At 38.1% G+C, this 20,503-nt stretch overlaps 1 protein-coding gene across 1 annotated transcript in view; it reads right to left on the bottom strand.

Annotated features, from left to right (window-relative positions):
• LOC149267645 (dol-P-Man:Man(7)GlcNAc(2)-PP-Dol alpha-1,6-mannosyltransferase-like) overlaps positions 1–18,474 on the bottom strand; it is a 476,648-nt gene extending 458,174 nt beyond the window's left edge. Inside the window, exons 1-3 of the mRNA XM_089433784.1 lie at positions 18,403–18,474; positions 18,229–18,274; positions 5,138–5,224 (exon numbers count right to left, since the gene is read on the bottom strand). Of these exons, the coding sequence (XP_089289910.1) occupies positions 5,138–5,224; positions 18,229–18,274; positions 18,403–18,450 (181 nt within the window). The 5' untranslated portion in view covers positions 18,451–18,474. The remainder of the gene's footprint in view (positions 1–5,137; positions 5,225–18,228; positions 18,275–18,402) is intronic.
• Between the last annotated feature and the right edge of the window lie 2,029 nt (positions 18,475–20,503).

Below are 20,503 nucleotides of genomic sequence, written 5' to 3'. Positions count from 1 at the left end.
TTCCACATATATCACCTTGGACGAATTAACTTAGAATCTCCTTTAGGTGAAGATTGGGAAGCGTCCCGTGGGGTGAAATTCCACTAAAGAGAAGGAGGTGGATTGTTGTGTGAAAATTCTATCACTACAACAACTGATTTACTTTACCTACTTATTTTCCAATAAGTTATTTATGGAACTCCTTCAATAAACATTGAAATAAATTATGTTGCAGATATCACACCATAAAACAGAAACAAACACATGCATAAGAATCAACACATCAACACAGATATTTTGGACAACATTCCCCAAAAAAACCCAATGTGGGAAAATCGGTGCAGCAAGGGAGGATTTTATTATTCAACAATTCTTCAATACAACAGGGTGCCAAACTGGCTTACCCAACAGAGAGAAAAATTCTCCAGCACTTTACCAGTCTCAACGTCAGCCTCGTTGACCTCTGCGTAGCTCCCAAACACTTTGCGTCAGCCCCTGCCTCTCTGCGTCAACATTGGGCCTCTCTGCATCACCCACGCAGGCCCTCCAGTGACCGCGTAGTCTGTTGTTGCCTTTGTGTCTGCCTCTCCAACCTCTGCGTTGGTCTTCTGGTGTTGCTCCCGACTCTCTGTTCCATACTTGCTGCCTCCTGCTGCTCTCCAGACCACTAGTTCAAATTTCTCAGCTAACCCCGCTCCAGAAATCGAACTAACTGGTCTCCCTCAATATATCCTCCAACTGACCCTCAAGCCTCCTCTTATACTTTTCTCGTTGGTCCATCAACGGCCAAGATTAAATCTCTAATCAACGGCTAAGATTAGATTTGGCTTGATCCATAACTTTTGGACCTTTCTAACCCAGTTTTATATTAATACCCATTAATATTTTATTTTTCCTAAGTTTAGACTTAGGAACTCCATTAAAGACATTAATTATTTTAGTATCTCCCAAACCGGTTAGAATTTGCTCAAACCATTTATGGGTCTTGGAGATCTCATGTGCTTTAGCCTCTCCAATTTTCATGGTTAGAGCACATCCGATGCTACCCCAAATCAACATGTTGAGGTGGCAGTGGCAATCCACCTCATTGTTGCATCTAGTTTTGGCCCTTGCTTTGTGACATATCTCGCAATGCCTACTAGATTTTGAGGCAACAATCCGATTTGGAGATTAAGGTTAGGGATTTAGCTCAAAGAGAAATTATAAAAGCAAGTCTATGGAGAGGACAAGACACAAAATAGTAAGTGAGCACAAGACTCAAAAGGAGACTTCAAAGGTTGGGTGGAGAAGGAATTTCATCCAAGTGTGTCGAGTCCAAGGCAGGTGCAAGGGTGCAACAAAGGAGATCCAGATTAGTGAAGTAGATTGAAGGACATACCTAGGGCTTGATTAGCCAGATCAAATCTAGTGTATGTTGTATTTGTAAATTTCTCATAGGGCCATTTTACCAGAAATAGAACCCCTGTAGGTTCTGATATTATAATAATGAAGAACTGTTGATTAGGTAGAATATCTATGCGTGATGTCTAATTGATATTGGTTGTCATTATGCTTCCACTGAATATTTATGTTTAAGATCGCAGTGCTCTTATTCAATAGATCTATAATCTACTAGGAATTAAATAGCCTAGATGTTGGGTTCAAAGGAAATTTAACATTGGGCCCCTACTAAAGGATGAGGAAAACGAGGAAATAATAGTAGTGACAAATATCAATCAACCTAAAGATGAACATGAATATAAGGGAAAGATGGAAAGTATCAAGTATGAATTACCATGGACATGCAACATCAATCAATGCCTCCTATTTGTGCCCCTCCTTGACAGTGGAAAGAAAGGCCTCAGGGAAGGTCACGCTAGACTAGGGGTAGTAGATAATCACCAAGGTAAAGCATGGGAACAAGAGTACAATAAAAAGAAATCTATCATCAAAATTAACCTATGGTCCATACTAGAGTGCCCTTAAACATTAAATGAAAGCACTGGAATACAAAAATGGTTCATGTACCTTATAAATGACCCACCTTCATCAAATGAGTAAGCTAGATGAAATAAAGCATTGACCGAAGCATGGACAGAAGGCTTTGAGGCTAACTATCTATGGATCATCATAGGGTTCTTGGCTAGTAAGTTGAACAAATAGAAGAAAAAATAAAATTCTCCTAGGGGTTACCCACTTGGGTGGGTAATAGTGACCACATAGGAAGTTTACCAAAGTTTGGTTCACAACTAAGGACAAACCATCTATTTGTGATGTAAGGTTCTACTTATTTTCAACTTGGTAGCAATTTCAAACCATAGGGTAGCCCAAAAGCTACATAAAAATCCACTACCTCTATTACAAATATTGAGTAGACAGCCTAAAATGTACCCATGCACCAGTGAAGAAAAGGGTCGTGCTTGTTGGTTGGCTATGATCATCTAGAATCAAAATATTGCACCCACTACATCTTCAATGGTAAAATCTAAACCTACACCCATTATAAAACCCTAGAGGTTGAATTAAACTGCTACAATATTCTATATTTGAAAAATATGTTCATTGAAAACATGAAAAAAATTAATATAAAGAGTGAATAAATCCCATTACAATGCAATATGTCGATGTTTAAATTACATCCATCGAAAGTTGCAAGTTTGGAATGATAATGAGATGGTGCTAATCAAGAGATAATATTGTGTGTGCACATGACTTAAATAAACAACAAAATGGAAAAAAGTAATATCAATATCATTCACAACACACAAGAATTATTGTGAAGGATCTTATTCAAAATTCACTTGATATTAAATGTACATATGATCAAGCCCATGGGGCATAAAATAGTCAGTGAATAGGTGCATTCGAAAGCTATTCCTCACATGAAGGTCACCGGTACAACACCCCGAGGGCAATCCCACCATTCTATCTATGCACAAAAAAAATGTACATATTGTTATCACTTAGATTGAAGGCTAGCCCCTTCAATCTAGAGAGGGCTCTCTCTGACAACCTAATCACTAAGCTTAGCAACTGGTTGTGTCTTCACATAATGGCTAGATATTCAATAGGGTTTTTCGATTTTGAGTGTGGTATTTGGGATGAAGCAAGTAATTTATTGGGCAATGGAGTCAACCAATCAGGTTTCAGATGTAGACACCAAGATCTTGACTATATGAATCAAGAGGGACAGAGGCAAGGTAGATGCCAGACTGTAGACCTGTCAAACAATTTATGAATGGTAGTAGAAAAAGAAAACAATCCACTATAGCAGGGCATGAAACATGAATCTTGCAAGCTTTAGGAGAAATAGTGCAGATGCTTAAACCATATGAACCAAATCATTTACCAATGAATTTTGTCACATAATCTCAATCAAACATCAAAATATAGAAGCTAAATGATATCACATAGAAAAGGAAACTATCACAATAGAAGAACTAACTGAGCATACCATCAGAGGAATCTTTGTATCATGAACATAATCTCTTAGTCCTCTTGGTATTTAAAAATCAACAAATTGATCACACAGCAAAAATAACTATTTTTGTTTCCAAAATCCAACCCTTCTTCCTTCTTTTTCATTCATTATATAGGAAAAATACATAAATCTGAGATCCACAATGTTTGGGAAAGTATTAATTACAATAACCATCAAGATCCAAAAGAAATGGATCTGAAAAACCTCTTCACCCATCTTTAGCCTGATCCCCAAGTCGAATTTGATGAGGTGGCCTTTGACTTGGCATTTTTATAGGAAATAGAATTTCAAAAAATCTAGCAAATTTCTGAAAAATAGGCTTCAAAGAGGCATTTGGATCTCCCAAACCGTGATCGCTGTGTAAAAACTGAAAGGGGTTTTTTTAATCAGCTCATTGCCCACAAAAACCTCTTTCAGATTTGGAAAATTTATCCTCATCTTCTCGAAATCAACTGTGTAAATATTTAAGTCCTGAAAAATAGGCTGCAAATATTCCTTCATTATCCTTCAAACCATGCTAGCTGGGTAAAAATTGAGAGAGACTTCTTTAAGTTGGTACGTTACCAACAAAAACCTCTTTTGGTTTTTGAAAATTCATCTCCATATGTTCAGAAATGGCATTTGAAAATAATTACTAAAACATGAAAATCACAGAATTACAAAATTTAGAAAAATGGGCCTCAAAGATTCCTTTGTAATTTCCAAACCATGATGTCTGGGTAAAATCTGCAAGACGTTTTTGTAAATCATCCCATTCCCAACAAAAACCTCTTTTGGTTTTTTAAAATTCATCACCACCTATTTGAAATCTTTGTTTGAACATAGTAACTAAAACAGGAAAAATGTTGGACACTGTCATTTTAAGGCAAACTGTCGTTTTAGGGTTTAATTTAAAATCGCTTTCTTAGGCTTGAGAACTCTGCCAAATGCCATATCAAGGTTTCATAAGGGTAAAGCTTCTTGAAAAATGGTTCAAGGACTTGAAAAACAGTTTTGAAACTCATATTTTTAAACTTGCTATGGGCGCTACGAAATATTTTCGTAGTGCCACCTGTAGACTTCCGATAGGTTGATTTTGCTGCAAAAACTTAGGGAACACTTAAGATTAAGTGAAATAACTGTTTAGAAATGTTCCTAAGCTTATGTTACATATCCACAAAAATTTGATAGGCCATTACGAAACCCCTTGTACAATGAACTAATAATCATAACCTTTGGATCTTTAGGAAAGATACAAACTTGGTGCTAACACACATGATCAAGGGAAATGGACGGTGGGCACAATATACAATGAGAATGTCTCTAATTGTGATAATAATGAAAATCAAGAAAGGGGGGCTCTCTATACATATATAAGGTTGTAAACACAATGATTGGAGAACCACTGTAAATTAATTAGGACCTAACAACTTACTTTACAATAAAGTGCATCATTACGTTATAATACTAAGACTATGTAAGAACATGTGCATCGACCACGTGTTATTAAACACAAAATAATTATCAAACAATATAAGACCACGTGACTAACTTGGGGTTTACTAACACATTTCCAATATGATAAAAATAGATCAAGAATGTAAACAAGATCATTGAAATACTTCTACAATGAGTCAGTTTATTTCTAATGGCAATTTAGTTGTGCTTAGTTTAATCATACACTCAAACAATAACTCAAATAGATAATACAGAACTCACCAATTAAAAGTGCATACAACTTTGGTAGTTTTATAAGATTGATAGCTGCTACAAATGGCGATGATAGTAGAGATACAATAAGAGCACCTGCATAACACATACAGAACGAAAAATAGCCATGAAATTGACCAATTTAGTTAAAAGAAATATAGAGGCTTGAATTTCATTTTTTGAACAATTTTTAATCTACCAAATCAATTTGGAGGACTAACAAGAAACAAATTTTGGAAACTAAGACAGAAAAATTATAACATTTACCGGTATTTTTTTTAACTGGCAACAATGAAATAGCTTAGAAAATAGCAATATTTAGGAAAAAACCACAAACTGATATAACTCAAATTTATTTTTAGAGCTGGGATTATAATATATGATCAAAATGAACAATATCCAAATAACCAAAAAAAATCACTGGCAACAATGAAATAACTCAGAAAATAACGGTATTTAGGAAAACCCACAAACTGATATAACTCAGATTTATTTTTAGAGCTGGGATTACAATATATGATCAAAATGAACAATACCCAGATAACCAAAATGCTTAAAAACACTGTTCAAGCATACCCATTAAATCTGGAAAAGCACAAGTCTAATTCTGAATTGAAATCTACAAAAATCATTGTAGCAACGTTACTGTAGCAGCAATACTATAGCGAGCTCTAGAATCCTTTTGTTGCCACAAATATCCTCAAATCTGCTCGAGACTATATATATCAAACCAACAATGAAGCCCAATTGTGATCTCTGTGTGAAATCACCAAGATATTCTCCAGATTATATCTCTCAATAACATGGAGAATGTCACCTACAAGGGTTTCGTCCTCACAAACCAAGAAGTAATATCCTCCAGAAAATGGCAATATCAAATATCAAAACCAACCTATGAAATGAACTCCACAAATTTGCTTTTATAACTCTCCCAAGAAGTTCAACCCTCTTCATCAAGCCATGTAGGACTAAATAAAATCACTTTTAGTCTCCCAATTAAAGGCCTTGTTACCCACCAAAAAGTGGGTGACCCCTAGGAGAAACTTTTCTCCTATTCATCTCTTCCAACGAACAACTAGTAGCCCTTGAGAGTGACTTTGTAGCTGATGTGACGTGCCATTCATATCTCAACCATATGCATCAGTCATATGTTTCCTCGGCCATTTGTCAAGAGCACATGTTGGAAGGTGGGCTTCTGATCAAAAAGCACTTTATTCATTATGCAATCGGATGCTTATGCTTGTTTGTATTTGGGCATTTTAACATGGATTATGGGGTGACTTGGAAGAAAAAAGGGTCTTGGCCGTAGTCTTGTTCCCTCACCTTAAATGGGGGGTTAGTTTTCAATCCTAATCTAGTGGGACCACCCCTAATGGCCCACTATGGCTTTAGGAAGAGACACTACTTGGGAAGCCATGATTGAGATAGCATGTCCCATATATCCCTTCCATATGTACCACTTCCCATCTTATATTATGGGCCCTTATTCCACCTCCCCATTGGTTCATTGGGATTTGGCACTCAACCTCATACCTTGGTAGGCCTTAGAAATGCACCCTGGGAGGTTGATGCAACTAAAAGAAAATAAAAGAGCTTATCATGGCCATAGGAAAAACAAAAGAAAAATCAAAATGAAAAGATGGTCGGGACTTACAAATTAGCACATGGGCAAAAACCAAGCATGAGCTCTACCTCTATCATATGGCCATCACCTAATTCTTCGGCGAATGTGTCCTATGTCATAAAAGAAAAGGAACCCTTGCATGTCCCAACCCCTGATGGGCAATGAAATGCCCCATTCTAAAGGGGGTAATAATTGTCGTGCATCATACAAAGCAAGCTCTCATTCCTCAAGCTTCAAGCAGTATTACAAGGAAAAATCAAGAAAAAGTAAAAGGCAATATAGAGGGGTGGGAAAATAAAAGTCGAAGTAACTCATGCATCCACGATCGCTCCCTCCTCACATCTATACACCCAGGATGAGGCATTCCATCATAGCTAGTCCCTTTAACCATGGCACTAGGCCATGGAGTTCTTCCCCCCTTCGTCCCATTATTATTCATATGGCACCTATTGATTGAAGGGTGGACTAAGGACATGTCATTTACCTTTGGGGGTTGGGAATACGTAATAGGATCGTCTATTAACCACTCCTACCTAGGGAGGTAACACCATTACGAGACTAAAACCCCAATTTTGGAAGAGAATCCACATATGAAGTGTTATTATGCCCATCCCTTTCTAGCTTGGTGCAATTAGATGCACTAATGATTAAAGTACCTAATGATGAAAGTTGCAGCACTAGATATTGTGTGTAATTGGTAGATGGTTCCATCTATAGGTCTGGGCAACTTAATGTTGAAGAATGTAACTAGTGTCGATCTTCATAATTGTATTTGAGTCATGATGTAATGTAATTTTATTATTATTGAAATTGATTTATTAAAGCATGGGTTTCATTCATGCTTGGGTCAATGGTTTTTAGGTCAAAGCCTCCGTTGTGGGCTTCTAGGGTTTATGTCAAGTGTCCTTGTCTGTGTCATAATGTAAAATACCCTTCTTGGGCTTCATCTGTCAAGAAAGATATTTAGTTTTATGTAAATTAGGTCTTCTATACCCCCTCCACCAAGTCAGCCTCAAGGAAGGACAAGTTCGCCTAAACAAGGGAATTTGACCTCACAAACTCACTATATATTGGAGCTACTCGACCTCATTTGGATCACTCACTCAACAAGTTCGAATTGCAATTGTTGGAAGTAGAAAAAGTGTGAAATTCAAGAAGGAAGAAGGAAAGGGCTAACAAAGGAGAAGGAGGTCATTATCTAGCTAAGGAAGTCAAAATTTTCTCTCTTATCTCACACGTGCGAAGTTGTTGGATTGTTGTTGGGCCGAAGTTCTGAAGTAGTTGGGGTCGAAGTTCTGGATTGTTGTTGGGGGGCGAAATTATGAAGTTGTTGGGGGTCAAAGTTTTGAAATGTTAATGAGTTGTAGCTACTGAACAAAAAGAGACTACCGAAGTTTACTGACATCTTGGAAGGTTGACTTTGTGGAGGAGGAAGGTTTTTTGGGTCTAAGGTCTTGGTCTATCTCAAATTGATTTACTAGTGAATGAATTTTGACTAGGTTTTCCCCTATAGAGGGTTTTTAGCCCTAGCTGAGAGCCTACATCTAGTGTCTTTGATCTTCATGTTTTTTTTATGATTACTTGATGATACAAAGATAAAAAAATAATATTAAAGAAAATAATAAGAACACAAGTAATTATCAACATAAGGAAATCTTTTTTCCTTTCTGATTTTCTAACATGGTATCAGAGCTAAGGTGAAGAAGGAAGAAAAAGGCAACAAGATCTATTGAAGAAAGTGTGATCAAAGGAAGGTCATTAGGGAAAAGGATTATATAAGGAGAGAAGCCTACTATCTATAGGAACTATGTCAACTACAATGAAGGGATAAAACAAGCTAGAGGGAGCTTCCAACTACAGGGCATGGAAAAAAATATAGATCTTATCCTCGCTAAGCACAAAGTTTTGGATCTTGTTCAAGGAAAGATCAAGAAACCTGCAGATGATGCAGGAAACAAGAATTTTAGAGAAACCAAAATCTTAGCCATGAATCTAATAGTAGAAAGAGTAAATGTTGATTTGGGGCAGCATCGAATGTCCTCTAGCCATGAAAACTGCACAAGAGTGTAACAAGTTCGGCATCATCTGAGGTATGGTATATAGATAATGGAGCCTCCTGGCATATGACAGGAATCTAGGAATGTTTTTCTGAATATCAGGAGGAAATGATGAATTTTCAGATCACCATGGGGAATGAGGCAAAGTGTACCCCAGTAGGAAAGGGGACCATAGTTTTTCAAACAAAAACGGGAGAGCGGTTTCGAGCTACCAATGTGCTGCATGTGCCAGGATTGGGATGAACTTACTTTCCGTGTCACAACTTCAAAGCAAGGGCTATGATGTTTTCTTCATTAAGGAGAAAGTGTACGTCAAACACCCGAGCTGGAAAAAGAATGTGCAGATCGGAATCAAGAGTAACAGGTTGTACAAGTTACAGCTAGAATCACCAATGGCACTGATAGGCAGTCATGGAGACAAGGATTCAAATGAACTATGGCACAGAAGAATGGGACATCTGCACCACGGGGCTCTGAGAATTCTCAAGAAAACTGTAACAGGAGTTCCAGATCTTAGTATAGAAAGAGATAATGTATGCAGAGGATGTGCTTTGGGCAAGTATGTCAAGGCAGCATTTCCTAGAAGTAAAAACAGGGCCAAGAGTGTACTAGGATTGTTACACTCATATATCTGCAGACCTATGTCCACTAAAGCTCTTAGTGGTGCCGAATACTTCATCACCTTCATCGATGACCACTCCAGGAAAACTTTGATTTATTTTCTGAAAACCAAGGACGAGGTTTTATGTCGATTCAAAGAGTTCAAGGCTCTGGTGGAGAATCTAACTGGAAAGAAAATAAAAGTTTTGCGCTCAAACAATGGTGGAGAATATGTCGACAAGGACTTCATAGATTTTTGCGCTAGCGAGGGCATCAGAAGAGAGTGGATAGCTCCATACAATGCAGAGCAGAATGGAGTAGCAAAAAGGAAGAATCGGACTATCGTGGAAGCAGCCAAGGCCATGATGTATGATCAAGATATGCCAAAATTCCTGTGGGAAGAAGCATGCAACACGGCAGTCTATGTTCAGAATAAAACTCCTCATCGGGCATTGGGCAAGATTACTCCAGAGAAAATCTTCACAGGGAAGACACCTGAAATCAGTGATTTCAGGATATTTGGGAGCTTCGCATATTGCCGCATACCCGAGGAAAAGAGGAAGAAGTTGGATCAAACTGCAAAGAAAGGATATCTAGTGGGATATAGCGAGAACGCTAAGGCATATAGAATCTATCTTCCAGGGAGCAGGAAGGTAGTAGTTCGACGAGATGTGAAGTTCATGGAGGATACGGCCTTTAGAAAATCTCAAGAAATGCCTTCCGAAGAGCAGTCCAAAGATGAGTCGTTGGTCAAACCAGAACAGGAAGAATCACAGGAAGAGGAGGAGCTGACAGATGCACCAGCTACCAGAGGGAGAACAAGTCGGGAACTCGGACAGATTCTACGGGATGCAGAAGACTTCATTGGAGCACCAAAAAACAATAAGAGGGAGAGAAGACAACTAAACAGATATCATGCATTATTATCTTGGGATGGAGAGCCTTCTAGTTTTCAGGAAGCCACTCAACATCAAGTTTGGATGGATGCAATGGTGGAGGAGTACAGCTCTATAATGGTGAACGATGTCTGGGAAGTAGTGCCAAGGCCTCAGGACAGATCAGTGACAGGTTCAAGATGGATCTACAAAATTAAATACGCTACAGACGGCAGTGTGGAGAAGTACGAAGCCAGGTTTGTGGCTAAGGGGTATGCTCAAAAGGAAGGAATAGACTATGAAGAAACCTTCACCCCAGTAGCCAGGTATACATCTATTAGAACCGTGATATCTCCTGTAGCACAAATAGGATGGGAGATTCATCAGATGGATGTCAAAACGGCATTCTTGAACGGCGTGATAGAAGAAGAAGTATACATTGAACAGTCAGAAGGCTTTGAGACACATGAGAAGAAGTCTCATGTATGCAAATTGAAGAAAGCCTTTTATGAGCTCAAACAGGCACCTAGAGCATGGTATGGTCGAATTGATGGCTACCTGCAGAAGATGGGGTTCATCAAGAGTGATGCAGATCCCAATCTCTACTATCTGGTTGTAGAGAATGAGCCTTTAGTACTAGTATTATATGTGGAAGATCTCTTCCTAAAAAGACTATTGACCACTGGAGTGGCACCTGATGATTATATGAAGACTTCACGCCCAAGGATGATCTAGAGGACAGTTGTACCATCATATATCATCAGTCAACAGAATTTTTTAACTCTGCTTCTATCTTCTCATCATCTTTCTTGTACCCAAATTCCACACCCTGTGGGGAATTGTAATAAGTGATACTAGTAATAATGAGTTTTTGAGTCTGTGACGGGCCTAAGATGTTGAGACTCAATCAGCAAACGAGTACACCTTGGAGTGATTTTTTTATTTGGTTAATTATACATTTTTTTCAGAGGTGGATAATTTTCTGGGTTTTTTCACTCACTTTTTACCCCAAAGCCGGGGTGACAGTTTGAAGGTTGAGCCCCTAACACATCTTAGTGTCTAGAGTCGATGTATATTACCATACTAGATCACACAAAAAAATTCATGGAGTTTAGCTAGGTCTAAGTAGAATTTTTTAATAATTAAAAATTTCCCGCAAACAGGATTTTTTTAATTATTTTCTATGTAATTATGTAAATAAGCGGCCTTAGAAAATGTCTAAGGCGTGTGATTACTCGAAATTCATCCTCAGAGACCCAACATTATCCTAGGACCCACTTTGAGGGTCAAAAGGCAACTTATAGTCCCTCAAAAGCCAATTTTCCTAGTGACAGTGGCAAAAAATGAGAAAAAAATTCAAAAAAAATCAATAATTGGAAAAATTTCTAAATTTTTCCAAAGTCAAAGAAAGTCAACCAAATGACATGGCAGTTCCAAATGAAATTCAAAGATGATGTGGCAATTATGTGGGGCCCACCACATGAAGCCACAAAGAAAGTCAAGGTTTCAAGTCAAAGTCAAAGGGGCCCACATTGAGCTCATGAGAAGTACGTACAAGCAAATGTTTGAAGTGACTTTGATTTAATTCAAATCAAATGTTAATTAAAATCTAAAGTGAAAAGTTCAAAAAGAAATGGAGGGGACCCACTTCACCTCATTCCTTTGAATACGTATAACTCAACAAGGAGATAAATATGCACATGCCATAAATCAAAGGTTTATAATTAAAGTTTCACATGTTACGCAGTCCAGCAAGAGGAAATTCCACGCAGATTTGTGGGCAAACAGTCAACACTCCACGATGGCAAATTGCTTCAGTTAATATGCAGTTGTCTTCTACACCAATCAGATGGAAAAGAATGTGTCGGTTAACAGCTCAACATTGCCAGTCACCTACAACAAATACTCATATGCCAAATCAGATTACACGTTGTCCCAGTCAAATTTTTAATGCAGTTGTCAAAGTTATATATGCAGATTTGGAAAGGATTTGTTAAAGGTACGTGGTGGACATTTTATATTATATGCTGCCCACTAAAAACTCTACTCAACCAGCAGTTAGGAATGTACGCAGAGTGTAACTCCCATGCATCTCAAATCTGTTCCAAGTGCATAAATTTTGTACCCCAATTCATGTTTTTTCTGTGGCTGCTTGTGTTGTAGCAAAGTAAGTATCTCCTTGGACAATGTTTTGTTGATTGTTGCTGCTAGTTTATTAAGGGAGTTTAGGAATGTTTGATCCATGTTTTGGCTCAATGAGGACAAGAATATTTGTGATAATGAGGTCACTGTTTTTCTGATTTTGATGAATTTCTCAATGAAGTGTTTTGACAAATGGTTTCATAAAAAACCATGTGCAATTACATGTAATAATGCCATTTCATTCTCAGGCTAATCAGTTTAAAGCAACCACTTTTTTGTGCCAAAAAAATGATTCATTTCAGACTAATAAATGACATGGGATCAAAACATTCAACAGAGAGATAGAACCTAAGTTTTTCTTGACTGTAGGTGTGAATATAGGCTTAGCTGCAGCGATATGACACCTTCAGCATATAGTGCAAGAACTCCCGCAAAATGAGACCACAAACAACTCTCTTCCAACACTGGGATATACGCTGCTCAATGGAAATTTCAGCAAGATGACAATTTTGCATTCAACTGGCCTAGAAATTCTGTCTTTTCCATCTGGTTACTCTAAATGATATGGTGACAGTGTCCCGTGTACCAATCATATCAGCTTGCAGCAACCCGAAAGTGTTGAAGTCATGGCCTCTCTGCCTCCTCCTTGAGATTCGAACCACTGCTAACAAGAAATAACCACGTACTAGAAACTCTACTTCTGAATCAAACTTGAATTTATGTGGATTGAACGCACTTCACACCATGATATTCTATTGGGTCTGAATGCACAACTTCAGATTGCTTTCTACAAGGGTTCAGTTTAATTTTCATGCCACTATAATATTATTGGGCTTGCACAAGGCAAGCTACAAGCCTCAAGTGATCAATACATAAGTGCCCAGCTGTTGTGAATTCGCTGCTCCCCAGAGAACTGTGTTGTCCCCTCAAATCTGCATTGTTGGCTGACTTCAAACTCTGATTTACCCCTTCAAAACAACTTAGAAAATTCTGCAATTTTGGGGATCTACTCCTCCAAAAACCCAGAAAGGGTTTTCCCTGGTTTTGACCTGCTAAATTCGACCCCTTGGGGATTGGCCCTCCTCCCATACTGGAGCTCTGATTTACCCCCTCAACACAACCCAAGAATTTCTGCAATTTTTAAGGATGTACTCCTCTCCAGAAACCCAGAAAAACCCAAAAAGGTTTTCCCTAGTTTTGACCTTGCCAAATTCGACCCCTTCGGGATTGGCGTTCATGAAGATTTGTTCAACACACTGGATTGTGCACAACAAATGACGGCTAATGATGAATAACTGGCTTGGCCAAACACAACTTCGACCTGATGAATGAATGATTGGCCCCTTTTGTTTGCTTTTTTTTTTATTCGGCAGCTTTTGACTTCTCAATATTAGACTCAGATTCGTCGAATCATTAATAGTCACCAGAGAATTTGCTCATGAAACGACAATTTGTCGAGCATCTGATATGCAATCCTTCCAGATCCAATAATCCCTGCAAAGATAATAAATCCTCGGTCTTCCTCTGAAGTTGATATGTAGTAAAACCCTCAGGCAGGCAGGATGACCAGCTCTGATATCACTGTAATATCCCAAACGGGATATTTGATTTATTTTGCAGAAATTTACCTCTACCAAGGTCCAAAAATTTCACCATAAAATTACTATTCTATTAACAGAAGATTGCCATGTAAAATAGAACAAGAGAATGCACGCAATTCAATCATACGATGAGCAGAAATAATCTCAGCTTTTATTATAATATATAACTAGGGTTTTACATGCTAAAATAATAGAATAGCTGACACCGCTGAGATAGAACTGGTCTCAAGGATCTGCTCCAATGCTGCATAGAACCTCCACCAAAATTGAACTAAACTGCCATTGCTAAGCTCTCCTGTGAATTCTGGATGAATTCACCAAGGGGAAATGGGTACTTGCCCAATCTCACTAAATCACCTGAGGGTTTCTGTCCTGAGGCTACCAAGGAAGTAGAGAATCGGGTTCCCAACCTCTCATACAAGAAGAAATATCAAATCCAAGATGTCCTCTAATGGCCTCCTCCTCCTCTTTTTATAGATTTGATGGACCCCTCTAGAATCTCCTATTTTATTATTATTTTAATCATTTAGCACATTTCCCTTAATTAAAATATTCTTTTTAATGTGGGAAAATGGTAAATTGGCCACCATGCCTCCTCAAGCCTCCGAAAATGACTTCTATCCATCCCATCCTATAAATCTTCTCGTTCCAGTTCCAACGAGCTATTACACTAAGGTGTTATGCCAAGTATTCCTCATGAAATGCCACCTTAAGCGTAATTATTTGAGTCAGGCCCATTAATAACTCAGTTTTTTGAAAGTTGTCGGAATGCAACAGAACAAAAGGCAAACTATGTTGATGATGGAATATACCAAGTGGATGCCATCGGACCTCAAAAAAACTCCTCAAAAGCCCATGAAACACCTCCTAAAGCCCCTGGGTCTGCTGATGAAGTATACCTCCACCTGTGACCTGTTTGCCCCAACCCTAAAAGTCGATCCTAACCATGTCGTAAGGAACACCAGAAAAAGGAACATTACACATTTTTTGGGTGTTTAATGTGGTGTGAAATTTGTGTGTGCGTTTTTGTTATGATTCCTTGTTTATCATTGTAAAATTCCTTTAGGAATATTACAACCAGCATGCCCTAGTCGGCTTAACGCTTCATGAGGGTTAGGCAGTTGATCCAAGGCCCAAAAGAGATTTGTCTCATACCTTGAGACATGGGAGAGCTAGCACCATCTTCAATGCCCTCAACGTTGGAGCAAAAACAGAGATTTTGCCACTTGGAGAACCCAGTTTTGTTGCCCAAACCATATTTAGGGGTCCACATGATGATTTGCACCGACGCAGAGGGGCCAACCTCTCCATCATGATTTTAGAGGCCCTCTACACTTTACATCGCACAAGAAGGACTCAACATCTTCCCTCTAGAGGCCCACACATGCATGATGTCAGCATTTTGGCCCTATTGTTGGAGATTTATCTTTATTTCCCAGTCACAGGGCTATCAGAGCCTATATGTGGAAGAAGATTCTCAGGTCATTATTAATATGGTCTGCAGAATTCAAGGAGGAACCCGGATACAGAAAGTCTCAAAAAGTTGGAGATTAGAAACAATGCTAGAACAGGTGAGTCGAATTGCATCAACAATATCAGCTCTTATACCATGGCAAATAAGAAGAACAGGTAATAAAGTTGTAGATACTTTAGCAAATTATGGTTGTTCGGAGGAGTCGATACCTCTGGCAGAGATATGGAATGGAGAGGTAATGACACCTATTAAACAAGCTTGCTGGAGAATAATACAAGAAGAATATCCAGCCCTAGATCCGGGTGAGTAAAGCAGAGAGGAGGGGACAGTATGCCACCGTCCCCGTTAACCATCACATGGCAACACGCCCCCAAAATTGGCATTATAATATCTTCTGGATCATACTCATCTTGAATGATGAACAAACAAAAATAATTACGGGCTGAGGTTTGCAAGGATGAGAGGAGGGTGGGAACTTGGCTTAAGCATGCAAAATTGTGCTCAAGTGATATGTTGAGGAACGGTTCTGTCTGGCAAGAGGTTTCCCTGCAAAGAATTGAATTGATGTTGACAGGATGGTACCAAGTTATTTGTTGCCGATGGGGAGTAATAAAAGAGGTAGAATGCAAGAGAGGGTGGCTGAGAAACTATTGCATCTTGCTCACAGGTCTGCTCGAGGGAGACTGGAGATTGTTAGATGAGAGAAGGCAGGGGGAGCCCAGACAGACAGAGCCCAAAAGCATTAATTGGTTCGCTGTTAGGGGCAAATTTATATATCTAAAGGTGAATGGGAAAGAGGAGGAACCACAAGTAGCGGGCGGCTTGGGTTGTTTGTGTGTAAAGTTATCTCGTCACTTAAAGGTACTCTCTTATTTATTGTCTATTTCCTTGCAGTGAAGGGTCATGTTCATAAAGTAAGAGTTATATGCAATCGAACTTTTTTTAGAGGGGCTGGTAGTCAAAGTGGTTATGGAAATTCCCTTGTAATTACTCCTGATTCTGTTTTTCCGAGGAGGAAGTAGTGGGGAGGACACTCCTACTGGTGATTGGTGGGAATTGGTCCTAGTGAGAAGGAGGATAATCCAGAGAAGTAGGGGGTAGGCATGTACTGTGAAAGCTAAATTTACATATAATTTTGATTCTAGGCAAAGGAAGCTGACAGGTAGTCTGCTCTCTGTGAAGCAGACGAGCAATCCCAATTCGAGGGAATTTACTCGAGGCAAGAGTAGAAGTTCTTCTAGAATTCTTCTTGGGCGCAGGGTTAAGGTAAAGGACAGGAGGAATCTTGATATCCTGGAGGCTGGTTCAGGTGAAGAAGAGAAGCTGGGGTCAGCTTCCAGAAGTGGAGGTCTGGTTATTTTTTGAATTAAGAATCCTCTTGTCAAATAACTCAGGACCCTGCCATAGAGTAATCTTACGGAATCAAAGGTACAGTGCCAAGTGGAGGGTAGGGACCAGGGGAGCTGATATCAATCCTGAGTAGTGTGCAGGCCGGTATCAAGCTCAGGACTCAGGTCTTTGGATATCTGTTCAGCATGTAGAGGATCCAAAAATTAGCCAAAAGCTTGGTTTAATTTAGTTTATTATCGTAACACTACAGCAAGTATTTGTGTTGCAGCAAGCAATCATAATTGTTGCAATACACCTCTATATCATTTCTATCCCAACATTATTTAGCTAAACAATTCTTTAGTTTGCATCAACTCTTCCCATCTATTATAACTTGAAATCATCCTTGCAAAACCTGCCATATGCCTAACACTTGTTGTAGCTACTTAGCACTTGAGTGAAACATGCTCTGAATGTAACAGCTAGTTAGTTTGTTGATAAAACAGCTTTTCTTACATGTGAGGGTTTTCTCCAGTCTTTAACATTTTGTGCACTCTGAACTTTCTTTTGCATTATGTTGGTTGTATACACAATTGAATAGTGGCACTAAAAATCCAATAGTAAGTACCATTGGGAGATTCTACATCACCTAGCGGAAAAAGCAAACATGAACAATTTCAATGTAGAAAATAAGCCAAAAACTCAAGAAAAACAAGTATCTAGGGCGTTAAGTGAAGGCATTGCAAAGAAGAACTGTACAATCAGGTAATCACGATGGATGCATAATTCACAGTGTAGAATGTAATAATGAGTACTAGAAGTTTAGTGGCTAGATCTATGAAGAAAAGTAGATGACAGGAAAATTGAACCCATGAATCTCATATTAATCAACATTTGTGTGTTGAGTTTCAGCCTATTGTACTAGTGTAGATTAGATCAGTACATTCATATGACAATTGATACCATGTGGGCCCACTTCACCATCCTTTACAGAAGTTAGTGCCTTTTTCTTATGAAAAATCATTTCTTTTCTCGAAAAATTCAAGCTATAGCTTACTGTATTTATGATGCATAATACCAATCCCATCTTAGCAGTGTTCTTATTGAGGGTCATGAGAGGTTCCATATGAAGGATACAATGCCAAACATTTCAAAGCAAACACTCACTAACAATTAATGTCAAACAACTCCAGCACGGAAATTATTCTTCACGAAAATTAAGAAAACGTAGTCTACAAGGCTTATTCACCATATAGCATTCGATAACACAACTAGAAGACCAGTTTATCGTAATTGCTTCAATAGAGATTCTTTAAATGAAAACTTATTAATAATCCTATAAAATGTTCATGAATTGCATCTGATAAACATGTTGAAAGAAAGAAAGCATAATAATACCTATGAAGGTGCGACGTACAACTCCTGGAAATTCAAAATGGTCATACTACATAATCCAAAAAGAGTATTAGTTAAAAAATATGGTCAGATGTTTTTTTCTAAAATAAATGTCTTTACAAAAGTAGATTTTTATTAGTACAAGCAAATTCTTGTCACACAAATAAGGAAACTTGCCTTTTCTAAGTGATGACGATGATAAAGGATATCATGTATTGCCTGCATAAATGATAAATCAAACCATATGAAGAAATTGCAAGCATGAAAGTACATTCTCACATATGAATAAAACACAAACTTCTTTTTCTCACTAAGAACCCTACTAAGAAAAAGAAATGGTATGTAACATAGTACCATAGTGTTGCTCGTTACATACATATCTTTGATGCATGTCATATGTTGCTTCAAACAGGTTAGAAGCATGCCACGCAGTCAACTCTCTCACTTTGTCACAAGATTAAAATTTATTTTTGGAGTGCAAATAAGAGGGATATATGGCACTTGCAATATAGCAAATATAGACTATGTAGCACAAAAGATATATACGCAAATTATAATACCAATAATTATTATTAAATATCAAATGCTATTTTATAACAGCACTGATCCCTTTTATAGAGTTGCATGACTTACTACCTAATCTAGCTACCCTATTAATGCCACCAATTAAAGTTAATTCTGTATCACTATTTATGAGAGTCGCTTCTAACATGTGACCTTGTTATATTGCATTATTGAAACCTTATACTCAACTCTCAAGGCTTGTTAACCCAGATTGTCTCCACAACTGCAGGGTTAAGATCCAAAGAGATTCCATCAGCTTGGTTCCATTACAGACAAGACATTCACCGTGATCAAACCCTGTTTCAAAGCAAATTTCACTTGATTATGAACTATTATTTTTAATTGTTTGATTTTTTCCAGGAGCCAAAGATCCAGAGTTTGCATTGAGTTTGCATGTCAATTCTGAGCACATATTTGGGTTCTGTGTAAAAAGGCAAGTCCAATGAGATTGTTTTATCCACATATGAGATGTTATTTTTAGCAATGTCCAAATTGGGACTTGCTATATTTGGCAACATTCTCATGAATGTGCCCATCATTTTTAATGTTTCCTACTTTTTCTCTTCACTTTTTTCCTTGTCGAAGGAAGTCTATTTTTTAGCATGTTTATAATTAGCAGTTTCTATTGTGGCAAGGATAGGTTGAATGTCATGGTTCCAAGTGTGCAATAGTAAAGAGGTTCAAGGCTGTGGTGCGTGAAGAGTGATGAGAGAAGAACAATAATACAAAGGTGAATTGTCTCCATTAAAGTGCAATAGTGAAATTTGAGTGATCTCACTCTCGTGACAACTAGGGTGTCTAATTTTAACACCAAAGCTAACTATGGTGGCTAGGGTTTCTCAAACCCTAAGCTTCTTCTCCAAAACTCTCGCAGAGCTCCTTCTCTCAAAATGTAAGTGGATGAATGAAGAGAGTCTCCTCACTTTTTCTCTTTTATAAACTTGTGGCCACTTTTGCCTCCATTTTACCCTTTTAACTTTTATAAAGTCACTTTATAAAATTAAAGTGACTTTTCACTTGCCTAGGAAATGTTCCCCTTTTCACCCCTTAAACTTTTATAATGTTTTCCTAGACGAATCAAGTCCCTTATTAAATTTTTCCCGCCTTAGCCTACAGGAACCATGGTAGGCTAGCGGACTCCCTCATATGCTTCCTAAGTGATCGGGGACATTAAATTAATAGTGTCCTATGTTTCTTCATAAATTCACTTTATTAATTAATTAATAAAGTGAACTTTTTTTATTTAAGTGACTAGTGGGTCACTTAATAATTTAATTTTTGGCTCATGTCAAAGTTATAAAAGAAAGAGAGGGCAAAGGACAAAGGCACACAGAGCATTCATTTCATAAGTCACATGAGTGAAGGAGAAAATCAAAGATCTGGTTTTCAGCCATTTGTGAGGATTTCAGCAATAGTTCAGCAAGGAGAAGGGAGCCAGCCTTTAGCAAGGATAGGCAACCAGTCAACACAGCAGAACAAGTTGTACATTCCTCCATATGAATTGGAGGGCAAGCTGCCTCGATTTCTATGTAGACTAAAATTTCATGGTTCGTTGTTCATTTTGAAGATAATTTTAAATGATGAACCGATCTAGAAGAGCAAAAAATAATTTGCACTGTGTGATTGCTTTTCTCATTTTCCGCTACATGCAAGGATTAATAATTCCAACAAGTAACTAGATATGATTTGTTTGCCTAGAGCCCCAAGGGTTAGC

This window comes from Pinus tabuliformis, chromosome 6 (assembly GCF_031772625.1).
Source record: "Pinus tabuliformis cultivar Carrire ecotype Pingquan chromosome 6, CPIR1, whole genome shotgun sequence".
Classification (NCBI taxonomy): domain Eukaryota; kingdom Viridiplantae; phylum Streptophyta; class Pinopsida; order Pinales; family Pinaceae; genus Pinus; species Pinus tabuliformis.
Note: the sequence above shows the minus strand (reverse complement) of the source record. Positions and strands in the feature narration are given on the sequence as shown.